General features: G+C 34.3%; 1 protein-coding gene across 7 annotated transcripts in view; it reads left to right on the top strand.

Moving 5' to 3' along the window:
- MAPK10 (mitogen-activated protein kinase 10) overlaps window positions 1-23460 on the top strand; it is a 350858-nt gene that overhangs the window by 292318 nt on the left and 35080 nt on the right. For all 7 annotated transcript variants that reach the window (XM_027095833.1, XM_027095836.1, XM_027095831.1 and 4 more), the window contains 2 exons: window positions 6243-6425; window positions 12217-12341. In XM_027095833.1, coding sequence (XP_026951634.1) covers window positions 6243-6425; window positions 12217-12341 — 308 coding nt within the window. The remainder of the gene's footprint in view (window positions 1-6242; window positions 6426-12216; window positions 12342-23460) is intronic.

Below are 23460 nucleotides of genomic sequence, written 5' to 3' on the forward strand. Positions count from 1 at the left end.
AGCCTATCTCCAATTCCTGGAATTTCTCAGCTTTTGTTGCTTTGAATACCTCTCTCCACTATTCTTCACATTATCTCCATGGAAAAACTGTAATTGGACATAAAGTAGACATTCAATTATTCAGCAAATATTTTGAGCACTTACTATGTGCTTATATCTACAGATATGTAAGTAAACAAACTGATGAAAATCCTTGTCATCATGAAATTTAAAATAGAAGGCACAATATATTAGAAGGTGATAACAGCTAAAGGATAAGAGGGATCAAAGTGCTAGGATGGGGAGGGTTGTCTCCTTCCTTTTTGAGTTGAAACATAAAAAGTTTCATCAAGTATGCCTCATATAGCATTTTCTTTTACCTCTTATAAACTTCATTGTCCCTTCTTAACCTTTTTCTTATATAGTGTTATACCCAGAAACGGATGTAATCTTTCAGGCAAAACTCCTGTTAAATAGCATTCTGTAATTCTTTTAGTGTTTGGAGCTGTTTGTATGAGCTCCTTTGTTTAAAGTCATTTTAATTACCAATTTTAAAAGACCTTGACATTTTTCATCTACATAATACAGAGGTCAATTTAAATGATCTCCAAGACCTCTTCCAGTTTCAAAATACAGGTAGAGTCAGATCTGGCTTTTGTGAGCCCAGAATATCATGCAGTTGGAGGCGGGTTTTATGTAAAAAATATTAATATTACAAATACAAAACTAGGCACAGAGTTTTGCAAGGGACCTGTAAAAATGAGTGGCCCCAAAGATTAACCTTCAATAGCTTAATGAAAATTCTACATTGTGACACATATTAATGTATATTAGATTTGCTTACATGTGAAATATCTCTCCATTTTTTGCTTTTAAATAAATATAGATTACAATAATAAATAGATCTATAAGATGAAATAGTTTATACTGAGATGCATATACATCATGCTTCAAATATCAGCCTTTGGATATTTCTTGTCCCACAGTATTCCATGAGCAATCTGCTGCCAGTGAACAAATAGCCTTTAATTCAAATTGTCAGCTTTGAGTTTTTCAATGTGTTTTGGCTTGTAATATTTCCTCTTCTTGTGCTCATTTATAATGAAAACAGACGTTAGTTACAATTGTGCATTAAGTCACTTATTCATATTTCATATTACTAGAATTTGAGGGGGACTTTTGAGAGGAAAATGACATTTTCAAATAAAAAAGAGTAAAAATATTTTTAAAGTAACAAAACAACTCAAGACATAACCATGAAATTCTGAATCCAGACCTATGTCTTATGAATATATATATATATTTCTATCCTGATTTTTACAATGTCCTCGGAACTGAGAGTTCTTTTGAGAACAAAGTTTATTATAGAGCAATATGGAATAATTACTGGAAAATAAATTGACAAATATTTTGAACTTAATATTGAATAGCTTTTATACTTCACATGAGTAGCACCCCATATAATATGATATTGTATCACCCCATATACATCTATGATAGCAACATATAATTTTGATCTTTCCCTAGATGTGGATGGGTAGAACCCCTCTTTCTCTGCATGGAGCCTATTTGTCATAATTTCCCATGGTCTTTTCAGGAAAGTGACATGGGGAAAAGGAACATATATTAGGATTTTTCTTTCCCTGAAATATTTCCAAGTTGACAACCCCTAAGTTTTCCATAGCAAATAGGTATGGAATAATCTTTTGGTGAAATTGACCCTATTCTAATTTGTGTCATAAAACTGAAACAGGTTAGTACTTTATTCTTAAATCTGGGCTTAGTAATTCACAAGAGATTGTTAGTATTTCTCAAATAGAGTCCAGGGGCCATCTGGATTGCCATTACTATTGGTGTTTCTTAATGATATCATCTCAGGCATATGCACTCAGAATCTTGTAGATCAGTGAGTAGAGGGGAGTGACCTGTATTTTTATAAGTTCCCTATGTCATGAATATTCAGTTTGGGAACCACAGTTTTATATCATGATGCCTAACACATGACATGCATACCTCCACTTCCTTATTGAAGACATGAATACAAGGCTAACATAAAGCCACACAGTAATACACAATGCAGTGCCAACCAGGCAGCAAGTTGGCTTGCAAGATTAAGTAGCCTCTCCTGGAAATTTTCTATACAGACAGTGCTCTTAAACAATATTATCTTTAAAAACGTAGTTAAGAATTTGGGGACAAACACTGATATTCTTTAAGTTGCAAATAGATGTCAGAAAAATTTTGCATAGAATATTGAATATAAAGCTTAGGGCAGAGTAGAAAGCAAGTCTGAATTCTTGATGGTGTCAACTCTGGAAACCATATTCATCATAACAAAAAGTAATCAATGAAGAAAAAAACATGAAAAGAAGATACAGTAATTCAAAGGGCATAGTAGAATGAGGTCATTAAACAATGCTTTATGATTCCACTTAGTAGCTTCTGAAAGTTTAAATGTGCATAGTGTAAATTATGACCCTAAATATCTAGAAAATAATAAGAAAATAATGTATGAGTAATTTCATACATTAGGTTCAAGGCAGTTTGTTACATATTTTAGAAATTTCCTCAACCAAGGAAGTTAACCTAAAATGAGGGCATTAAATGTAAATTCTTGGCTAACTGACAAGAATTAGCTGGAATAATTTTTATTAAATTTTATTTATTTTTTAATTTATTTTACTTTTGGCTGCGTTGGGTCTTCGTTGCTGTGCACGGGCCCTTCTCTGGCTGCGGTGAGCAGGACCCACTCCCCACTGCAGTGTGTGGGCCTCCACTGAGGTGGCCTCTCCCATTGCGGAGCACGGGCCCCAGTAGTTGTGACATGCAGGCTCAGCAGCTGCGGCTGGCGGGCTCCAGAGCACAGGCTCAGCAGCTGTGGCACACGGGTCCAGTTTCTCTGTGGCATGTGGGATCTTCCTGGACCAGGGCTCAAACCCATGTCCCTTGCACTGGCAGGCAGACTCCCAACCACTGCACCACCAGGGAAGCCCTGGAATAATTTTTAATCTTAGGATTTCAGATAATCATTTTTACAATCCATACTTATTTTGCCTCATTCTTCTATTACAATACTATTTATTGAAGACATTAGTAGTGGTCAATATTTGCACATTATCTTATCATTATACTCTATAAAATCAAACTTTTTGTAATATGACTATTTTTTATGTAGTGAATTTAGAACTAGAGGATATTGTCAAATGATTCCTATTAAATGACATTTTTCAATTTTTATTAAATACCTTTGATAATTAAGTTGTATGATAATTTCTGAACTAGTAGATCAAAATATTTAAAAATATATTAAAGTATATTAAAATATATATTTATTGCTTTTTTGATAACTGCACAAGCTGGAATCTGTAAGGAATCACATCCTTACTCATATAATAGAAAAATGATGACTTATTAGTGTTCTAAAACAAAGAAATCCTTTTGCAAAAATAATTTTGGCCATTCTTTTAAAAAAATTTACTATGCTAACATTAGCACATAATCATAAAAATCTAGTTAATATTTTATGTATTTTTAAAAATAAAATCATTGTGGAAATCTGATGATTAAAAAATTTGAAAAATGCATCACCTTATTTTCTATTTAAATATTAATAAAATTAATTGTTTTATGTGGATATGTTGACCTAATAGACTAGGTAAGCAGTTTCAGAGGCATTCTTTAAGAGTAATTTGCCTGTGACAAACATATCATCAATTTTATGGCCAAATTAAAGCAATTTTTAACACATCAGTTCCAAACTTGCTCTTTTTCTTACTGGAATCCTTGGAACAAGCTGGATTTGGAGCCAGGAGACATTACTTCCAGTCATGGCTTATATTTGGTTAATTATGATTATAAAGAAAAATCAATGTGGTTAACTAAGGATAGTGGACGAAGTTGTTTGCAATCCTGTGAACATCTGGAAAACAAATACTTACTACCTAAATATACTAGTCATGTTTGTGTGAAGAAAGAACCTGAAATGGATTGGTTAAAATAGAGGCACACAATTTTAAAGATGACTATACCACATATTTGCAGTTAGAACATTCAATTATTTCATTGTCAGTAATAAAGATTCTCCCCTCCCTTCTTTTCTGTAAACCATTACATCAAGGACCACAATAGTGTTTCATCTAAAAAGCAATTTAAGGTAGGAAAATGTGCTGAGTGCTTCTATAGACTTTAATTATAACTTATAATAAGAAACATTTTAATAGTCCTTGTTTAATTAATTCCAAAATATTTGAGCCTCCTTAAACTTTACTGTAAAAATAACAGGTAATTGTTTTGGGAATGTTACTTTAAAAGCAATCACTTTTTAACTAAATAACTGTATACTGCTAGTTAAATGTCACTATAGTAGTGTGTTGGGAGTATTTTGCCACCTTTGTTAAAAGACTCCTTTACAGAAAATCTGACAGCTTCTTTGCCCTTATTTTTAGTTTGACATCAAATCTTCAGAATCCTAAAGAAGCTTGACCGATGATTAAATGATGGCTTGTTAGGACGTGATAACTTAACTGTATTAAAGAGTAGATCTCTTTTTATAGTTTACAATGTAAGCACTGAGATTTATTTAACTGTATTAATGTTTTCTATTTAAATATATCTAAGTGATTCTAGCTTACCTATATCCATAGTACTAACATAAGTTTTTGTCTAAGAGTAACTTTTAACTCTAATCTTTTGAAATTTTTTAAGTTTATTTCTAATGATTTTCACTTTCTCAGGCATATGGTAATTTAGATTAATTTTTATTGAAATGTGTTCTTTTTAAATTATTCCTATCATTTTGTAAAGGAATATTCTTCAGTTTTTCCCACTTTTACTTCATTTCTTGATATTACACAATCATGTATTTTTTTCATCCCCATACTTGAGAAGCTATGTAATAATTTAAACTTTATTCAGCTAGATTATAAGGGAAATAGAAGAGAATTTGCAAATTAGCTTGATTTTATCTTTGTTCAATCACCTATCTACATTGTTTGCATTATATATTTATTTTGGCTGAATATAGTTAATTTTGTCTTCTGTCAGGACTGCTCATCTTTTTTAGTCCAACCCTATGGAATAGCTGGGGTAAAGATTTTATGAATCTCAATTAAGTAATATTATGGTAAAGTTACCTGAACTGTCACAAATTACATTAGCAGAAATGAATTAATTAACTTTACACTAAAGATAGAGTAGTAGAATAAACAACATAGGAGAGTACACTGCCTGTGGTATTGGATTTAAGAATTTCTAAGGTCTCCATCATTCGTTGACACATGGCAAGGAAATCTATTAGAAATCAACTTCTTCCAGTTGGCTCTTCAGAGTTTTCACAGGTATTTATCATTATCAAGGCTCTGACATATCAAATATCAATGATAGATGATAAAGAAAATCTCAATCAGTGGATATGTCTGTGAGAGACACCCCCCCCCAGTTTTGTAAAGTATTAACTTTCATAGAGAGGTAATATTTATTTTTCTTGTAGAATTCCCTATGCTTAACATACTTTTGAAACACATGCACTTGGTTGAAATCTGTTTTAAATTGAACATCCTATGTTTACCCTCATATCCCCAGTATTCAGGGATACAGGGCACTATTATCAGAAGTAAGTAAATAGGTATGAAACTGCAACTACTTTGATAAAGAGAATTTTTTTTTTAAGTCTTTGGTAAAGAATTAGTGAGTTACTATCAAAAATTAGATTGACCCTATTTGTAATGCATATGAGTGGAAAACATTAACAGATAATGAAATTTCCCATTTGATAGAGAACAGAAGAAAAAAACCTTAAAAAGAATTTAAGAAAAATATAAACAAATCTTATAAAATATTTGTGTATTTGTCATTTTTAGAAAATAAATGATGGAAGTAATTTCATGATAATATTATTATATGTCTTTATATTTTTTTCTCTTCCAAATCACATGGTTATACAGAAGTTTAGCTCAAGAGGAGAAATTCTTCTTGTGTTATTTAAATACCTTTTCATCTTTACAACCCAAAGACTATTTCATGATATCCTATTTTAAGTAATGCTAATTCCCCAAAAGTGTATATGTTCCAAAAGTGAATTTAAAATTCCAAGAGGATTCACTGCCTGACAATCTGATTTTATATTTCTGTCCTTTGTTGTTTATTAAAACTCCATTTGTGTTGATGACTGCTCGGGATTCTGAGAAGCAGTTAGTCTCCCAACTAGTGAAAGGCAAGTGCTAGTGGCCTACACTTGTTTTTGCCCTTAACTATTCAATTCTCAGATATTGACCAGTGGAACAAGGTAATTGAGCAACTAGGAACACCATGCCCAGAATTCATGAAGAAATTGCAACCCACAGTAAGAAACTATGTGGAGAATCGGCCCAAGTATGCAGGACTCACCTTCCCCAAGCTCTTTCCAGATTCCCTCTTCCCAGCGGACTCTGAGCACAATAAACTCAAAGGTAAGCCTTTCAGGGACAACTTCAGAACCACTATGTGGGTGATGGGCAAGCTATAGAGACATCTTTCTTTAACTTGAAATACCTCAATTTAAAGAGAGGTATTGTTAAAAGATCTTCTTTACAAGGGGGGAGAAGCCAAGGATTTTAAAATTGCCTGGATATTCAGAGAGAAGGTTAGTAATAAAGTGTGTAATAGTGGTGCGGGTTAAACTATTTCATGGGGCTTATTTAGAATCTTAAAATTATTTTGCAGTGCTAACTCTAAAAGACCAATGTAATATACATGGAAATAATTGTTTCAGTTCTTTTTATTACCTGGAAAATACTTTCAACACAAGTTTTTAGTTGTCAAATCTTAGAGCTATAGATGTTTGAGTTTTCTTTGCATTTTATGGAATGCTTAACCACCATTTTTTCATTTTAGAGTGATAAATGAGATTTTTTACCTACACATTTTGTATTCAGTGTAAACATTTTCATTAATAAGTGATTTTTCTACTACTATGTCTGCAGTTATGAACTTTAGTAACAAATCTTAATTTCTTCACCAACAAAACTGGGATTATAATGCTTGGTTATAGGACTGAATAAACTTGGTAACGTATAAAGTGTAATATAAATAATATTCTAATTCTTATTTTAACTTAGGACATTTTAGAGAATGTGATTTTGAAGCAAATTTGATTTTTTCCACTGCCGGAGCTGAAATCCTACCCCTTAAAATCTGTGTGAACTTAGGCCAGTTATCTCATCTTTCTGTACCTCCTTTAACAAATGAAAGTAGAAAGTTTATACTTGGGAAGATTAGCTGACTAATTTGTCAAGCACTTAGAACAGTGCCTGGCTCACAGTAAGTGCTCAGTAACTATTAGATATAAAAATACTAATAAATATTTATTAATAATAAAATAATTATTATTTTAGGTGGATCTATACATTATCCCAGAAAAGGACACATGCTTGTGAAATTTTATACCAAATGTTCAGTGGACAATTTACTACAGATTTAACATTCAGACTTAATTTATAGCTAATATAGATATAAATGAGATGGAGAAACTTATTTCCTCCAAACTTTTATCTGATGGATTTTAAATGCACAGCAATTGTTTCTGTGTTTGTGACACTTTTGTTGCACAGTTGGGTTTCTTCTTTTAACTACCACTACCGGCTCTCTGAATGACAACAGACTAAATTATTACTAAATCTACTGCATTTTTTTTAACATCTTTATTGGAGTATAATTGCTTTACAATGGTGTGTTAATTTCTACTTTATAACAAAGTGAATCAGTTATACATATACATATGTCCCCATATCTCTTCCCTCTTGCGTCTCCCTCCCTCCCACCCTCCCTATCCCACCCCTCTAGATGGTCACAAAACACCGAGCTGATCTCCCTGTGCTATGCAGCTGCTTCCCACTAGCTATCTATTTTACCACTAGCTATCTATTTTATGTTTGGTAGTGTATATATGTCCATGCCACGCTATCACTTTGTTACAGCTATCCCTTCCCCCTCCCCATATCCTCAAGTCCATTCTCTAGTAGGTCTGTGTCTTTATTCCTGTCTTACCCCTAGGTTCTTCATGACATTTTTTTTATCTTAAATTCCATATATATATGTTAGCATATGGTATTTGTCTTTCTCTTTCTGACTTACTTCACTCTGTATGACAGACTCTAGGTCTATCCACCTCATTACAAATAGCTCAATGTTGTTTCTTTTTATGGCTGAGTAATATTCCATTATTATGGAATATTGGAGTAATATTCCAGTATATATGTGCCACATCTTCTTTATCCATTCATCTGTTGATGGACACTTAGGTTGCTTCCATGTCCTGGCTATTGTAAATAGAGCTGCAACGAACATTTTGGTACATGACTCTTTGAATTATGGTTTTCTCAGGTTATATGCCCATTAGTGGGTTGCCTGGGTCTTATGGTAATTCTATTCTTAGTTTTTTAAGGAACCTCCATACTGTTCTCCATAGTGGCTGTATCAATTAACATTCCCACCAACAGGGCAAGAGTGTTCCCTTTTCTCTACACCCTCTCCAGCATTTATTGTTTCTAGATTTTTTGATGATGGCCATTCTGACCAGTGTGAGATGATATCTCATTGTAGTTTTGATTTGCATTTCTCTAATGATTAATGATGTTGAGCATTCTTTCATGTGTTTGTCGGCCATCTGTATGTCTTCTTTGGAGAAATGTCTATTTAGGTCTTCTGTCCATTTTTGGATTGGGTTGTTTGTTTTTTTCTTATTGAGCTGCATGAGCTGCTTGTAAATTTTGGAGATTAACCCTTTGTCAGTTGCTTCATTTGCAACTATTTTCTCCCATTCTGAGGGTTGTCTTTTCATCTTGTTTATAGTTTCCTTTGCTGTGCAAAAGCTTTGAAGTTTCATTAGGTCCCATTTGTTTATTTTTGTTTTTATTTCCATTTCTCTAGGAGGTGGGTCAAAAAGGATCTTACTGTGATTTATGTCATAGAGCGTTCTGCCTATGTTTTCCTCTAAGAGTTTGATAGTTTCTGGCCTTACATTTAGGTCTTTAATCCATTTTGAGTTTATCTTTGTGTATGGTGTTACGAGTGTTCTAATTTCATACTTTTACATGTAGCTGTCCAGTTTTCCCAGCACCACTTATTAAAGAGGCTGTCTTTTCTCCACTGTATATTCTTGCCTCCTTTATCAAAGATAAGGTGACCATATGTGCGTGGGTTTAGCTCTGGGCTTTCTATCCTGTTCCATTGATCTATATTTCTGTTTTTGTGCCAGTACCATACTGTCTTGATAAATCTACTGCTTTTAAGAGCAACATCAACTATATGCAAAATGAAAAAGTGCTAATACCCCAGGTGAAGATTTTGAAGAATGTATGTCTTTATGATGCTAATTGACATGTCAGGCAAAAGTAATCCCTTCCTATTAAGTCACTTATAGTATAACAATACGGAGGCCACAATCCTTGATTAAATTATTTGATATAATGCAAACACTTGTAGAGAAACTATTCAGTAAAATGCCATGCTTCATTATATAATCCCAACTTTCTTGAGTTTATTTTTTGGCTTTTTAATTCAGTTTGAACCTCTACAGTTATATTACTTTTGCAAATAATAAACTAGAAGATGTGCTATACACACACACACACACACACACACATACATACACACACAATGGAATACTACTCAGCCATAAAAAAGAATGAAATTTTGCCATTTGCAGCAACATGGATGGACTTGGAGAACATTATGCTAAGTGAAATAAGTCAGATAGAGAAAGGCAAATACTGTATGATATCACTTAAAAGTGGTATCTAAAAAATACAACAAACTAGTGAATATAACAAAAAAGAAGCAGACTTACAGCTATAGAGAAGAAACTAGTGGTTACCAGTGGTGGGGGTGGGGACAGTGGAAATATAGGGGAAGGAAGTGGGAGGTACAAACTATTGGGTGTAAGATAGGCTCAAGGATGTATTGTACAACACGGGGAATATAGCCAATATTTTGTAATAACTATAAATGGAAAGTAACCTTTAAAAATTGTAAAAAAAATTTTTAATTAAAAAAAAACTAGGTTGTGTATTTAAAATTATTAAATTATAATTGTAATATAAAATCAGCAAATTATAAAGAATTACACAAAGAATCAAAGGGATGAATTTATTCTACTGTTATTAAAGAGTGCAAGACATTTACTTGCAAATGAAAGATGAAGAATTAAAATCTTTTCTTCTGCCTCATTTTGTTCCCTACAAGCAGTATTGATCCTTGTTTCTTAGTAAGATGATTTGGTGTTACTGTCGTTCATGTCCCTATTGATGAGGAGACCACCCCAACCCCCCTGACCCTTTCTAAGAGCAGAAACATAGGTGGATTTGACGGGAGAACCTGTGGGACTGTGTGAGTCTGGGTATAAAATCAGTTACAAATCAAAGAGATCTTTGAACCAATGACATAAACCAGTACAGCCCTGTTAGATCATGACAGGGTTATTAACAATGAGAAAGGTTAATTATTGAAAATTAATGTATATTTCTGTACTTTTGTTACTCTTGTGAACTTCACAGTATCAGTTTGGAATTAGCAGAAATTAAATTTCTAGAATTGAGATCCCCAGAAAAATGACTAATAAAGAAATCTTCCAGTCTAATTTAACTAGCAATTTTTATAAATATATAATTAGTATAAATAAATATATAAAAAGTATTTTATTAAAATGTAACAACACCAGAGATTCTAATGTCATAGATTGCTACATTTTAACTGTAGTACAATCAAAATTATGAAAAAACACATAAAACTAGAAGAGAATACATTAATAATGAGAGTGATTGCCTGTGGGGAAGGTGGGTTTTTCTGGATTTTATGTTTTATGTGATTTCCAAATTTTTTATAATTAACCCATATTTCCTTAATAATCAGAAAAAATTGATAATTAAAAGTTGATACATATTCATGGATTCAAACACATTGCCTTTTTCCTAATTTAGCAAACCAATTTAGATTTTGCTTTCTTTAATTTGAAGTTTTACCATATGTTTGGAATAAACTGAATATTTTCACCATAAAAACTTCCAAACCAGTTTGTATCTGCATTTTCTTGAAAATTTTATGTATTTTAAGAAATTTTTAGAGTGTCCTTTAGCAATGTTATTAAATAAATACACTTAATGATTATCACCGTGTAATTTTTTTATATCCCTAGCATCTCACACTGTACCTGGCACACAGTAGACAATATGTATTTTATAAACTAAACATCTCCCACATCAATTTGGTTACTAAGTCTTGTGGATTCTTTCTCTCAAATCTGTCCCCTCCTCTAAATTCTTGAAGCTTCTGCTCCCGTTAAAGTCCTCATCATTTCTCCCATCTTCAAAAAGTCACCCCTGACCTCCTTGCCTCCCTCTAGACACTGCTTTATCCTTTTTTGCAGCTCAGAAAAGTTTTAAAATGAGCAGTGTACACTCACTTTGTTTCCATTTTTAAAACTTCATTCTTTTAAATTTATTTTTAACTATGCAAGCAATACATGTACATATTTTCTTCTCCTCAGAGGTAACTATGATTTTCAGTTTGTTGATTATCCCTGCAGACCTTTCTATGCATTTATATACATAAATAGAGAGACAGGGAAATGTTTGTTGTGTTATTGGGAAGGGACAGATTTATACAATGGCATCAGGATCTATGGTTCAGCCTGCAAATTTTTTTTTCACTTAAGACCATGTCCATGTAAGTCCATATAGATCTACCTTATTCTTTTAAACTGCCAAATATAATTGATACAGTTGTACCATAGCTCATTTAGTTGCTCTATAGGTGGACATTTAGATTATTTAAAATGTTTTAATCCTTGACCAGTGCTGCAGTGAACATCCTTTCTAAATGCTTTTCATGAACATGTTAATTGTTTCTCTAGACTGTATACCTAAAAGTGGAACTGTTGGGCCATAAGGTATTCACATTTAAAATTTTAATAGATACTGCCAAAATTGCCCTCTAAAAAATATTTATCAATTTACACTGCCACCAACATGAATGAAATGACCTGGAGTTAATGGATATTATGCCATCTCTTATTTTTGCAAATTTGATGGATAAAAAAATATTTTCATTGTTTTATTTTGCATTTCCCTAATCACTTGGTGAAGTTACCTGACATTTGGATGGAAGGTACTAATTGATCTTTGTTTTTTAAATTTTTTTCTCCCTCCAAAAAATTTCCTTGCCAAAATCAAAACATCACTATTTTTTTCTCATTCATCGTTTCAGCCAGCCAAGCCAGGGACTTGTTGTCAAAGATGCTAGTGATTGACCCAGCAAAAAGGATATCAGTGGACGACGCCTTACAGCATCCGTACATCAATGTGTGGTATGATCCTGCCGAAGTGGAGGCGGTAAGTCTTCGGCTTATTTTATTTTCCTTCCACAAACAAATCATAGTAACTGGGTGCTCCATGGTGTGAACTGAAGGAGAATTAGAATCCAAAAGAATACTCAAAGGACCTTCATAAAATTCCTAAGTCACAAAGCTATTATCTTCCCTAGTAAAAGTTATTTTCTTCAGCCTGTGTTTTGAGTTGTGTTTCTTTTTCAGGATTTCCTATGAGAGATGGTGATTTAGTCCAACAAACCTTGGCTGTCCATGAAACACTTCCATTAGTTTTTGTTAAATTGTTAACACCACCGGTGTCTCCTCCTTTATGTTTAATTATCAGCCTATCCTGTTGCAAACTAAGTAACAGAAAACGTAAATAAGTCTCTTTGCCTCTATTCCGATAAGATGCCTGTCTTTAGTAAAGTGTGGTACTAACAACATTTAGATTATAAAGCTTTTACTAGGCCGTTGGTGCCTTTGTGAAGCCTTGCATAAATCAGATGAGAAAAATCGGGTATTCCAATAAGGACACTATTTCAGATTGGTTCTAAATTTCAGGTTGCTTCTTACCAGAGTCAGATATATCTCCATATTTTCCAACCAGATATAGTTTAAGAATCTTCTCAGAAGCATAACTCTTTTCAATTTTTAAATTATTTTTCAACCATTTGCTGTCTTCTCTTCAATCACTTTCTTATCTCTCTGCCTTTCTCCTTTTCTCTGTATGGAGCCAGGGCTGCTCAGGGCACAGGGCTATTGTTTTGCCCATGTGTGTCCTGTAGGCCTCCCAATAGGAATGTCCTCTTGTCCCTCTTTTTGTTTGTTTGTTTTCTTGTGAACTTCTTTATACCCCAAGATATTCTTGGCCCGGACAATTTTTACATTGTTTTGACTTCTTTTCCTCTGCTGCATTGTGTGCTTGCCCATGTTAGAGATGCTAAATTCAAGGGTGACATTAATTCTCATCCCTTCACCCTCCACTGGAGAAGTGAGAGCTGACAGATGGGAGTGAGGATCAGGTAGAATCAAACTTTATAGACATAATATTCAAAAAGCGACTTTTCATAGTAACCCAGCTCTTAAACATTCAAAAGTTTCAGAGAAGACACTTCAGTGATAAATGACTCTTCCTGTGTGGAAACTGAGGTATAACAGTCTCTCATAACATTTTCTTAAGATCTGCTCTCTTAAGCAGTTTTACAACAATGCTGAAATTTTAATTTGATTTAAATTAATTTTTAGTCACTTGATTTTATTGTTACAAAATAAAATCCCCCAAATTAATTATTTATGAGTTTACTTCTAATGCTCTTAAAACTAAAAATACTAATGTTCTTATAGTTAAAAACTAGAATCTCTTCCAGTCTCTCATTCTTGGGAAATACTTCAAAGAGGTTCCTGGGGTAGAATGAAATAATGAAATAAGTAAGAGAAAGTATGATGTATATGTATGTAAAAATTAAGCATAAGAATTTTTTCTCTGATTATTTTTGAGGTTATGCTGATAAAAATTTTAGACAAACATAAATTATTTGAAATTATTGTTCTTCACTTATTTTGATATTTCAAATCATGTGGCCTATGTATTTTTCCATATATCTAATGTAATGTGTATAATCTGTTTTTAATGGATTGTGACCTAGAGTTTAATTGGAGTCATAAAGTCTGCATTTGTAATTCACTTGTAATCATATTGCCTGTAAAAAAACAATTGCTTAGAATCTGTAACAATATATTAATGAGTAGTATCAATGGGTTTTTTTGTTTGTTTTTTGTGTTATTTTTTTGTGGTACGCGGGCCTCTCACTGCTGTGGCCTCTCCCGTTGCAGAGCACAGGCTCCGAACGCGCAGGCCCAGCAGCCATGGCTCAGGGGCCCAGCCGCTCTGCGGCATGTGGGATCCTCCCGGACCAGGGCACGAACCCGCGTCCCCTGCATCGGCAGGTGGACTCCCAACCACCGCGCCACCAGGGAAGCCCTATCAATGGATTTTAACTTAATTTTAACTTTTTATGAAAAATTCCTTTGAAGGATAGAAAGATAAAATTTAGGGTACCTTACATGGCTAGAACCTTTTTCTCAGCCATTTCAATATTGTCAAAATAAGTTTCTTTGGAAGAAAATAGAGTCAAGTAGAGAGTGATAAAGGAAAAACTGCAAGAGAATGTGATATCTTCAGGAAAAATAAAGAATAAAGAAATACTATGTGTACTAATCTGTTAACCATACTACAAGCTATCTTATCACGTTTCCAAAAGTTCCAAAGTACAAAAATGAAAAGAGGAGAGCATATGAATGCTGTCATAACTGTAAGAGAGAAAATTATTCATGGAAAAATGAAGTTGAAAATGTCAAAAGTTGAATGTCAAGGTTAATATTCATCTATTTGTGTAATATTACATCAATTTTGAAGTTAGAACTGCTCAAATTATTAGCAAGTTCTTATTCAGATAATGTTCAGAGCAACAGAAGTATGTACCCTGAATACGAAGGCCACATTTCCTGTCAATGCTTTTTCATAAAACAATTGGGAGGTATTCTAATTCTGTTTCAGTATTCATCAAGGGGAGTACAATAGCATACACAAATGCAATTTATTGAGCTGTATGCAATGCTGCAGATATGGAAAGATGGGTTAGGTTAAAATTTCTGTTCTGCCACTTACTAGCTGACCTAGGTCAAGTTTCTTAACCTTTCCTCACTCAGTTTTCTTAACTAAGAATAGGAAACAATCATACATAGTGCATAGTGTTCTAAGAATTTAAAGAGGTAATGTACATAAAGTACTTCATACAGTAGAAGTACTTCATACAGCCAGTAGAAATCATAAATTACTATTCTCATAATCATTACTATTACTGTTATGACTTTTACATGCAAGCCTTTACTACTCTTTGATGTTAGGAAAGATATATTTGGTGAAAAAAGACCAGCTGGCCAAGAAACTATAGAAATACTCTATATTTTTAAAAATCACTAAAATTTATGTAGTTTCTGCAAGATTTTAAGATGTTCGTTCTTTTTTGGCTGATGTATACCCACCACTACCTTGCCAAGTATAAAAGAATCCAGTGCCATTAATTTAAACCAAAATAAAGACAAATTACATTGTTCACAAATCCTCATTATAATTTATCTTTAATAAACTAGGGTATAGTCAGGGCTATTTGAGAGAATAAACTTGAACATATTCTCTGTGCTCTGTTGGAGGGAAATACAGAAACAGTGAAGATCAGTTGCCTTGTTTCTTACCAGATTCTTGAGTTTAGAGACCCTGCTAGGATACAGGGTGGCTCTCACCCTGCAAACCCTGAGAGTAGGGGTATGAACACACTTTAGGAGGACTTTTGTGAACTGCAAGCTAAGGAGGAGTTGATTAACTACGTCTCAAGGAATATAAAACAGGAACTTAAGGAGAATATGAAATGTGACCACTTTTTAAAACATAGTTTTATGTTTTTCAAAAACTCCTGAGCACTCTATGAAAGCTCCTGAGTACAGAAGCCTTACTAAGAGCTTCTGTAGTTGTTCTGCATTGCTAGGGGTGGGAGAGGGCTATGGGGAGGGAGGGAGAGAGGAGGGGGACGAGATGTGCTCAGTCAACAAACCAAAGATATCAAAACTCAAAGTAATCATCATAAGGAAGCCAACTGAAAACCTACGGGGTTAGAGAAGGACATGTCTTTATTTCTCAATTCATGATAAGAAGGAAGGCTCCAGACCTGACACTGGAGCCATTGTCTAAGGTGGGACTGGTGCTGGGGTCCTGGCTCACAGCCAGTAGTGATCAGGTCCACTGTTGGAAGGCTCTGTCTTAGAGAGGCCCAGATCCAGTCCTAAATGATCAAAACATTACTCTGAGAATCTGGACAAAGGGGCAGGTTGAACCAGTCAGGCAGCTGGTATCTGAGAATTCTGTCCTCCAGTTGGCAAGCCCCAGGTATAATACTTGAGAGTGCAGAGGAGGGATGGCAGGCAACTTAGGACCTTCTGTATGGTGACTGAGTCAAAGTCACAGGAAGAATGCTAGAAGAGAGGCTTGGAACATGGGCCACAGCTGAGGATGAACTGGAGAGAGAGGCTGGGAATGTTCTGTTAGGAATACAGGTACACATGCCATCCACATAGAGACCAAGGGGAAATGGTATGACTAACCCAGTCAGTGTGGGTGGAGTGCGATTAGGGAAGCAAGGCCAGTGCTGAGTTTGTTTATTATTTCTTACCCAATTCAAGATTAATTTGGGAATTGGGACAAGGCTGGGTGGGAATTTAATCTACCCATATAGACCTCGAGTTAAACAATCTGGTCTTTAGCTCTGCAGTGAGAGAATAACCTGGGAAACAGAATAACACTTACATGTATTAGTGCTGAAGTTCGATTAAAATAAGCACTTAGAAAATGTAAGCCAAGAATAGTCAGTACTGTTACACATTTACTGTCTGTTTACAACATAAGGTAATTAATAGAGCCTTAAATGTTTTATTGTTATTAATATATACTATTTCATTGCTTTAGGGATTATGTTATTTTTTGCTGACAGTGAAATAATTTATAGGAACAAGCTAAACTATTATAAGCTCTTTTATTGCAAGGCCATCATAGATTTCATGCCCTTTGAGCAGAGTTACACTCTGACATTATTTTAGTTATCTTTTTGTCTGCCTTTGTATCTTATTGGTCATTACCAAAGTGAGCACATGGAAGGGGTGACCAACCATCCAGGAAATATGCACTATTTTCAATTTTCTTGTGACATAGATATGTAAATTTTACTCTTGTGTATGTCTGGAAATATGTTCAAGGTTAATCTTAAATGAGAGCTTAAAGATCATTGTAGAATGGTTTCATGCTGCAGTTCAGCCAATATCAACATTCAGAATATAAGCTTTACAACTGTGAACAGTGACAGGGACACAGGTTCATAAGCCATGATGAGGAGAGTAGAATAGGGCTAGGCGTGGGATCAGAAAGCATTGAGAAGAGAATCAGAAGCCTGTGGTCAAAGTGGCAAAGGTTCCAGAGCTTGGTCTGAGCAATCCTGAGTGAGGGCTGGCTCTGTGAGATGTGGACAAATTACACAGGCAGGCAGATAAGACCAGTTCAGGAGAGATATGTAGTCTAAAGTCTGAGGTCTGAGCAGATACCACCCTAGAAGGCATTTAAAGAGTGGCAAAGCTAAGAATATTTTCTGATTGCAATGCAAAAGTCAAGAGCAAATTCTCTTGGAACAACCCAGAGATTAGCGACAGTAGGAAGCCTAGAGAGGGAAGATGGTTTATTGGAGCCCAGGGGTGGGTAGTGATAGCCTGTCCAGTGGGAGCTGGGTAATAGACACAGAGGAGATGCAGGTGTGTCTGGCAAGAGAAATGGGGAGAAATGGCCTGGCTTCTCCCCACTGCCCCCATCTTCTAGTGGTGTCTCCCTTCTCTTGGCTGAGACCAGCCCTAAACCAGCCGATAGGTGAGCCTTGGAAATGCAGCCTGCAGGCACCAGCCTCTGAGATACAGAGCAAATAAAGGAAAGTTGAGGACTGTATCTGTGGGGAAAGAGGCCCAAGGCAGGCACTCATCTATTCATTCTTTCCTCATTTGCAGCTCTAAAACCCCTAAGTAAAATTAAAGTAACCGATGGTTAGGCTCACTTAATCTGGAGAGGAGAAGACTGGAGGTTGGAAGAGGTAGGTGCTCAGGGGCCACACTGGGTAATAGTGAAGTAAACATTATCCCCTTAGAAACTCCTAATATTTCATTTCCTCAAGTATCTTGTAGAAATCACAAGTACTATGCCAACCCGATAGTCTGGTCATGAGAGCATTTCTCATTGGGTTTGCAATTGAATGTGTGTAGTTCTCCTTTTGTATGTTGGTGTCACTTTTTCAGTTGTTTGTTATGCTGTTGATGATGGCCTGTGGAGCCAATGCTGGACAACATGTGCATGGGGGAATGAGGGATTCAGCGATATGTTTTCCTTTAGGTTGCTTTCATTCCACTCTTCTGCTGCCAAGTAGGTAAAACACACAAAAAAGACCTCTGTCATTCTTTCTTCTTACTCACCTCTTTGTTATTTCTTCCTTCTTTGTCTTTCCTTCTCTCCTTAGCCCTTTTTCTTTATCCAGCTCCTACAGAGCTAGTCACATAAGTTTCGATTATTTATTAACAGTTTGGTATTTTTCACTCTGTAAATATTTTATTAAACCCAAACTGTGTGTCCCACACTGACCTAGGCGCTGGTGATTCAGCAGTGAATTTAAAACAAAAAACAAGGTTCCTGCTTTTACTGATCTTCTAATTCTCTTGAATATATTTATTCAGTTAATAGCCAATGGAAATTTTTATTGATTAGGAATTTTATCACTTATTATCTCTGGACATAAATTCCTCCAAATGTGGGTTATCTATCTTATTGACAATTTAACCTGTTTAGTATATAGGATTCTGAACGTAAGAGGAATCTGTAAAAATTGTCCCTCAACGTTAATCAGTTATAAATTGCAATGACTGTTTCCTAATCCTTAACCAGATTGCATCAATAGCTTTGAATTATATTTAACAAACTATGATAATCTATCTCTAGCTATGATATTTTAAAAAACTAGTCAGCTTTGAATATAAATCATTGTCCTGACCACGTTTTAGTAACTGAAATACATAGATTATTATTGAATAATCAAAGAATCCTGAAGTTGGCATACTAAGACTTCATATGTGGTCTAAAGATTCATCTATAAGTATTGACTATCTGGGGCCTTCAAACAAAATTCAAGTGATTGAGGGTGATGGTGGGAAATTATTCTCATTTTCTACTTCTAATTCTCCTGAATACATTTTTTATAGTGAAAGCTAATATTATTTGATTATGATTATCATTTGTTAACTTGCTCTGTTACCTACTTCATGAGTTAGTTATTGTTTGTATTATCTTTATCTTCACTAACTATGGTTTAACCAATTATCTTCTACTGAATTCTCTTAAATCCATAAGTTCCTAAAACAATGTGGTAAAGAATAGGCTTATAAATATATTAAATTATAAATGTATTAAGTACATTCTGCTATACTCAGAATGAATATAAATTTAAGAATGAGAAAAAATACGAGCCTTCATGAATATGAACTTGATGCATCTAATGCTCAGTCAGTCCCTCAGTAGTTTTATGTTTTTGTGATAAACCACTGAATAAAAGGTATATGTGCTTGCTTCAAATATTTTATAATCTCTTTATTAAGTCAGTGAGTCTAATACCATTAAACATGAAGTATCTAGAAGAAATGATTTAAATGAGTTATAAAAGAAAACAACTCTCTGTATAGGCTATATCTCTCCCATTGAGAGGAAAGGGGATTAAAGTCTTTGTAATTGACATTTCCCTTTGGTGAGTAATATCAAAAGGTTAGGCCATGTCCTCAAGATAGCTTCTGAATAAGTAATCAATCTGAAATTCAGAAACTTCTGTTTTTGTTTCCTGATTTCCCCCAGGGGATTTAGACACATGCTTAAAGGGCTAATAGATGTTATTTTTGTTTGCCTTTAGTGAGCCTGAGAAGCAAGCCAGTTTGGAAATGAAGTTTATTATATAAAACTTAATAGAAATTCTCAAACTGTAAAAAAAAGACCTTTTAAATATTATTAAAAACATAACCTGCAACATTTACATTATTTAAGAATTTTTTTTAGCGTAATCTAAAAGTTTTATTGGGGAAGAAAAAGTCTATCTCACCTAAATAATAAGAAAACTAGTTTCTCTTAAATTTAATGGGTAAAAAGCCTCCATTGTTTTTCATTAAAGCCAAAAAGACTGCATGGTACTATGTCTCTGAGTATGACCTGGGATTTTACTAGGGATCGTATTACTAGTTCGGTACTAGTAATAGGATGCTTCTTGATGTTAAGTACACTCACTTTTAGTAAGAAAAAAAAAAACTCCATTTACTTTTCTTTAGATCATTTCAATCATGCTTTTTTCCCTTGGATTAAAATTTGGAAAACTTATAAAGAGTTTTTTCTTTTCATATTTACAGCTAGATATATCACTATATGTGATAAAGCACATAAATTGAGTTTTCCCGAAAGTCCTATATGGAGCTTGTATAAAGGAAATTGTTCTCAAAAAACATTTCTCAGATTATGTCTAGCATTTTAAGAGTATCAAAAATTATAAGTAAGTTCTCTTAAATATTTTCACAAATAGGACAAACTATCCCATTTCAGAGCAAGGAAAAGAATAATTAACAGCGGTACCTCAAATATTTAATATCATGGATTTCATTTCCACAGTATGTTATAGTATTCATTAAGTGTTTTAAATTTGACAATCAGTCTAAATGTTTTCCAAGTGTTCATCACTAGCCTGGTCTATAATTGGGGTCCTGGTCACTGGTGACCTTTTGCTGTTAGGGGTTGGAAAGACTAAGAGGTTACTGAGTGATGTTTTAAGGTGAAACATTATTCTACTCTCTCCATTCTAAAATTGCCATCATTTAAATTCCTTTTTCAGACTAAGTGTTCCTCTGAATTCTTTCAAATATGATTTATTCTACTCACAGAGAGTTAATAAATTGGCTGAATCCCTCTCTCAGCTGTTCTCTCCATCTGTTCTGACACACGGACTACCTCTTTGAGTCTTATGATTTCTTATTATTGCAGCATACATCATGCTGAGAAAGAGCTAGTGCGACACCCTGGCAGGCTTAATTTGAGAAATAGTTTAGTGCCATCTATCTGTCACAGAAGACCCTTTTAGTGCAGAGTTGAACTCTAAGTAGGTTTATTATACTCAGAATGTATATAAATTTAGAAATAAGTAGAAAGAAACATGAACTACAATGGATATGAATTTGATGCACTCCAATTATGTGTTTAATTATAGAAAGAGAAATTTGTATTTTTTGATTCTCATTTGCTTGCTTAAAGTTAAATCGATGTCTCTAATTCCTAATATCTGCCGTCTGTGGAATTCTAAATTTCCATCTGTTTGTACTGATGTATCCTTTTCAGCAGCAAAATGTGAGCAGTTTACAAACTGCCTTCTAAGGAAAAATGTAACTTACATTACAGTTCATATGCCCAGTACCTCAACTGTTAAAGTGAAAATATCTTCTGAATCACATTGGGATTGTTTTGATGCCATGTTGTTGGGAGCTTGTCAAAATGTTTGTTGTAGATAGATTTAGCCACCTGCTTTTAGTGGCTCCTCTCCCTACATGACTTACAAGAAGAACAAAACTTTGCTCAAATATTAATTCATTTGTCTTTAATTTTAGCAAATTGTTCTACTGAAGAAAAACCTCCTTGATTTCAAATCATTGGGATGTTCAGATTTCACAGAACACCTATGGTTCTCAAGTGTCAGAACTGGAGTAGTTGAATAGTTCATTCTCAGGAGATACCTGTTTTGCTGACTGGTAGAGCCTATGATCAGGTTTTTCTTTTCATATATTACCTTGAGCCCTTTAGGAAGTGAATACTGTTAATCTCTTGAATAGAGCACTGAAGGAGAATTCTTTTAAAAATGTGGGAAGGGAACAGAAATTGGTTTTTTAGAACATTCCACAGCTGGTGATCTCTGAAAGCAAGAGTTATAATGTCCTGTCAGGTTCTCCCAAATCTATGATTTTTTTTTTTTTTTTCCTAGATGACTTCTAGTTATTATGAGATCCACCCGCTTAACTCAAGGGAGCAGGTATTTGTGAGAGCGTGTTTTATTTTCTTAATATTTTCATCCTGGAAAGAAAGAGATTACTCATTGTGGCATCTGTCTAAGGTGCCACAAAGTAGTATAATCCACGAACTGTGAGAGGAAAAAAAAAGAAAACAAGTAATGCTTTCCCCTGTCAGAGCCACTCCTAAGAGATAAGCAAAGAAGTCAATATCGGAACTTGTAAGGTTTTCTGTCAATGAAAACTTACCAAATTTTATAGTAAGAGGAAGACTAAAGAGGAGGAAAGAAAGGTCGGTCAGAAGAGAGAATCTCTGTTGGACAGCTTTGCCTTGAGATAAGTAGAAGTCATAAAAATGGCTAATCTCTAGGAAACATAACTTACTTGGTAATTTGCATTCCTGCCTTGTTTGTCTACCTGCAATGTTGCTAAAATAATCAAACTAGACTGTTCCCTCTCCACAATTTTTTGTCTGTCCTAAAAGAATCTCCTCTAAAGTACTGTGTATATAAGTTCAAGTGTAGCTCTAAGGCATTCCTGCCCACCCTGTATCATTATGAGTGTTTTCAATATAGAACCTTTATTGATAAAGAAACTGATACTGCTCTGCAGAGGTGGTGATATTTTCTGAAAGGCCCATATGTTATTATATATAAATACTGTAATTTAAAGGCCACCTCTGTTCTATTCCCAGCAGTAATGCTTATTTGGTGGGTAGCCCTGTTCAAGTTTCTAAATCTGCTCTGGTTTTCTACTTAAAATGTTTTTCTGTCCCATCTTTACCAGATTCAATGAGGTTTAACTGTGATGAACTTTTAAAAAGTACATTCTCCTTTTTAAAAAATCCCCCAATACACACATGCCCATCTTGCACAGTTCAACATAACAAATTCTTATTTTTTTCGTGTGCTATGTTGAGCACTGTTCCAGAGTTAAAGATGCACAAATGAGGGAAACACTTCCCTACCCTGCTGAGCTCATGATCTAGCACTAAGCTTTCTTATTCTGTCATTCATTTACCCTAGAGGTTCCTTGGATGAGACTCTGAGGGCTGGTAAAAAACATACTGAAATTATATGCCTATAATTATGTGTGTATATCTTCCTAGGTATATAGTTCATGGGCTTTATGAGATTTTTAGAGCTTTTACCTCCAAATTTAATTCTTAATATTTAAAAAATGCTAGCCTGATACAGAAAGTTTTGGTTGAGGGAGCTACCAGAATATGTGTAATTGACTGTTAGAGTTGGCTATCAGTCATAGACATAGCCAAAAGACTTAATGCACTTCTTAGAAAATCTCAGGTTATTTCCTTGAGGTAATTTTTTATTTGTATAGAAAGACCCTTTCATTTATAAAGGTTCTTCTTTTTTTAGGTAGGGGATGTAAGGAGAAGGGACAGGTAAATATCAAGCACTATGCTTCCAATTTTCATTACGATTTTTAAAATTTATTGAAAATATGAAAAAGATTTCTGTGAT

Source organism: Aethalodelphis obliquidens, unplaced genomic scaffold (genome assembly GCF_003676395.1).
Source record: "Aethalodelphis obliquidens isolate GAN/ISIS:26980383/991018 unplaced genomic scaffold, ASM367639v1 scaffold95, whole genome shotgun sequence".
Taxonomy (NCBI): Eukaryota; Metazoa; Chordata; class Mammalia; order Artiodactyla; family Delphinidae; genus Aethalodelphis; species Aethalodelphis obliquidens.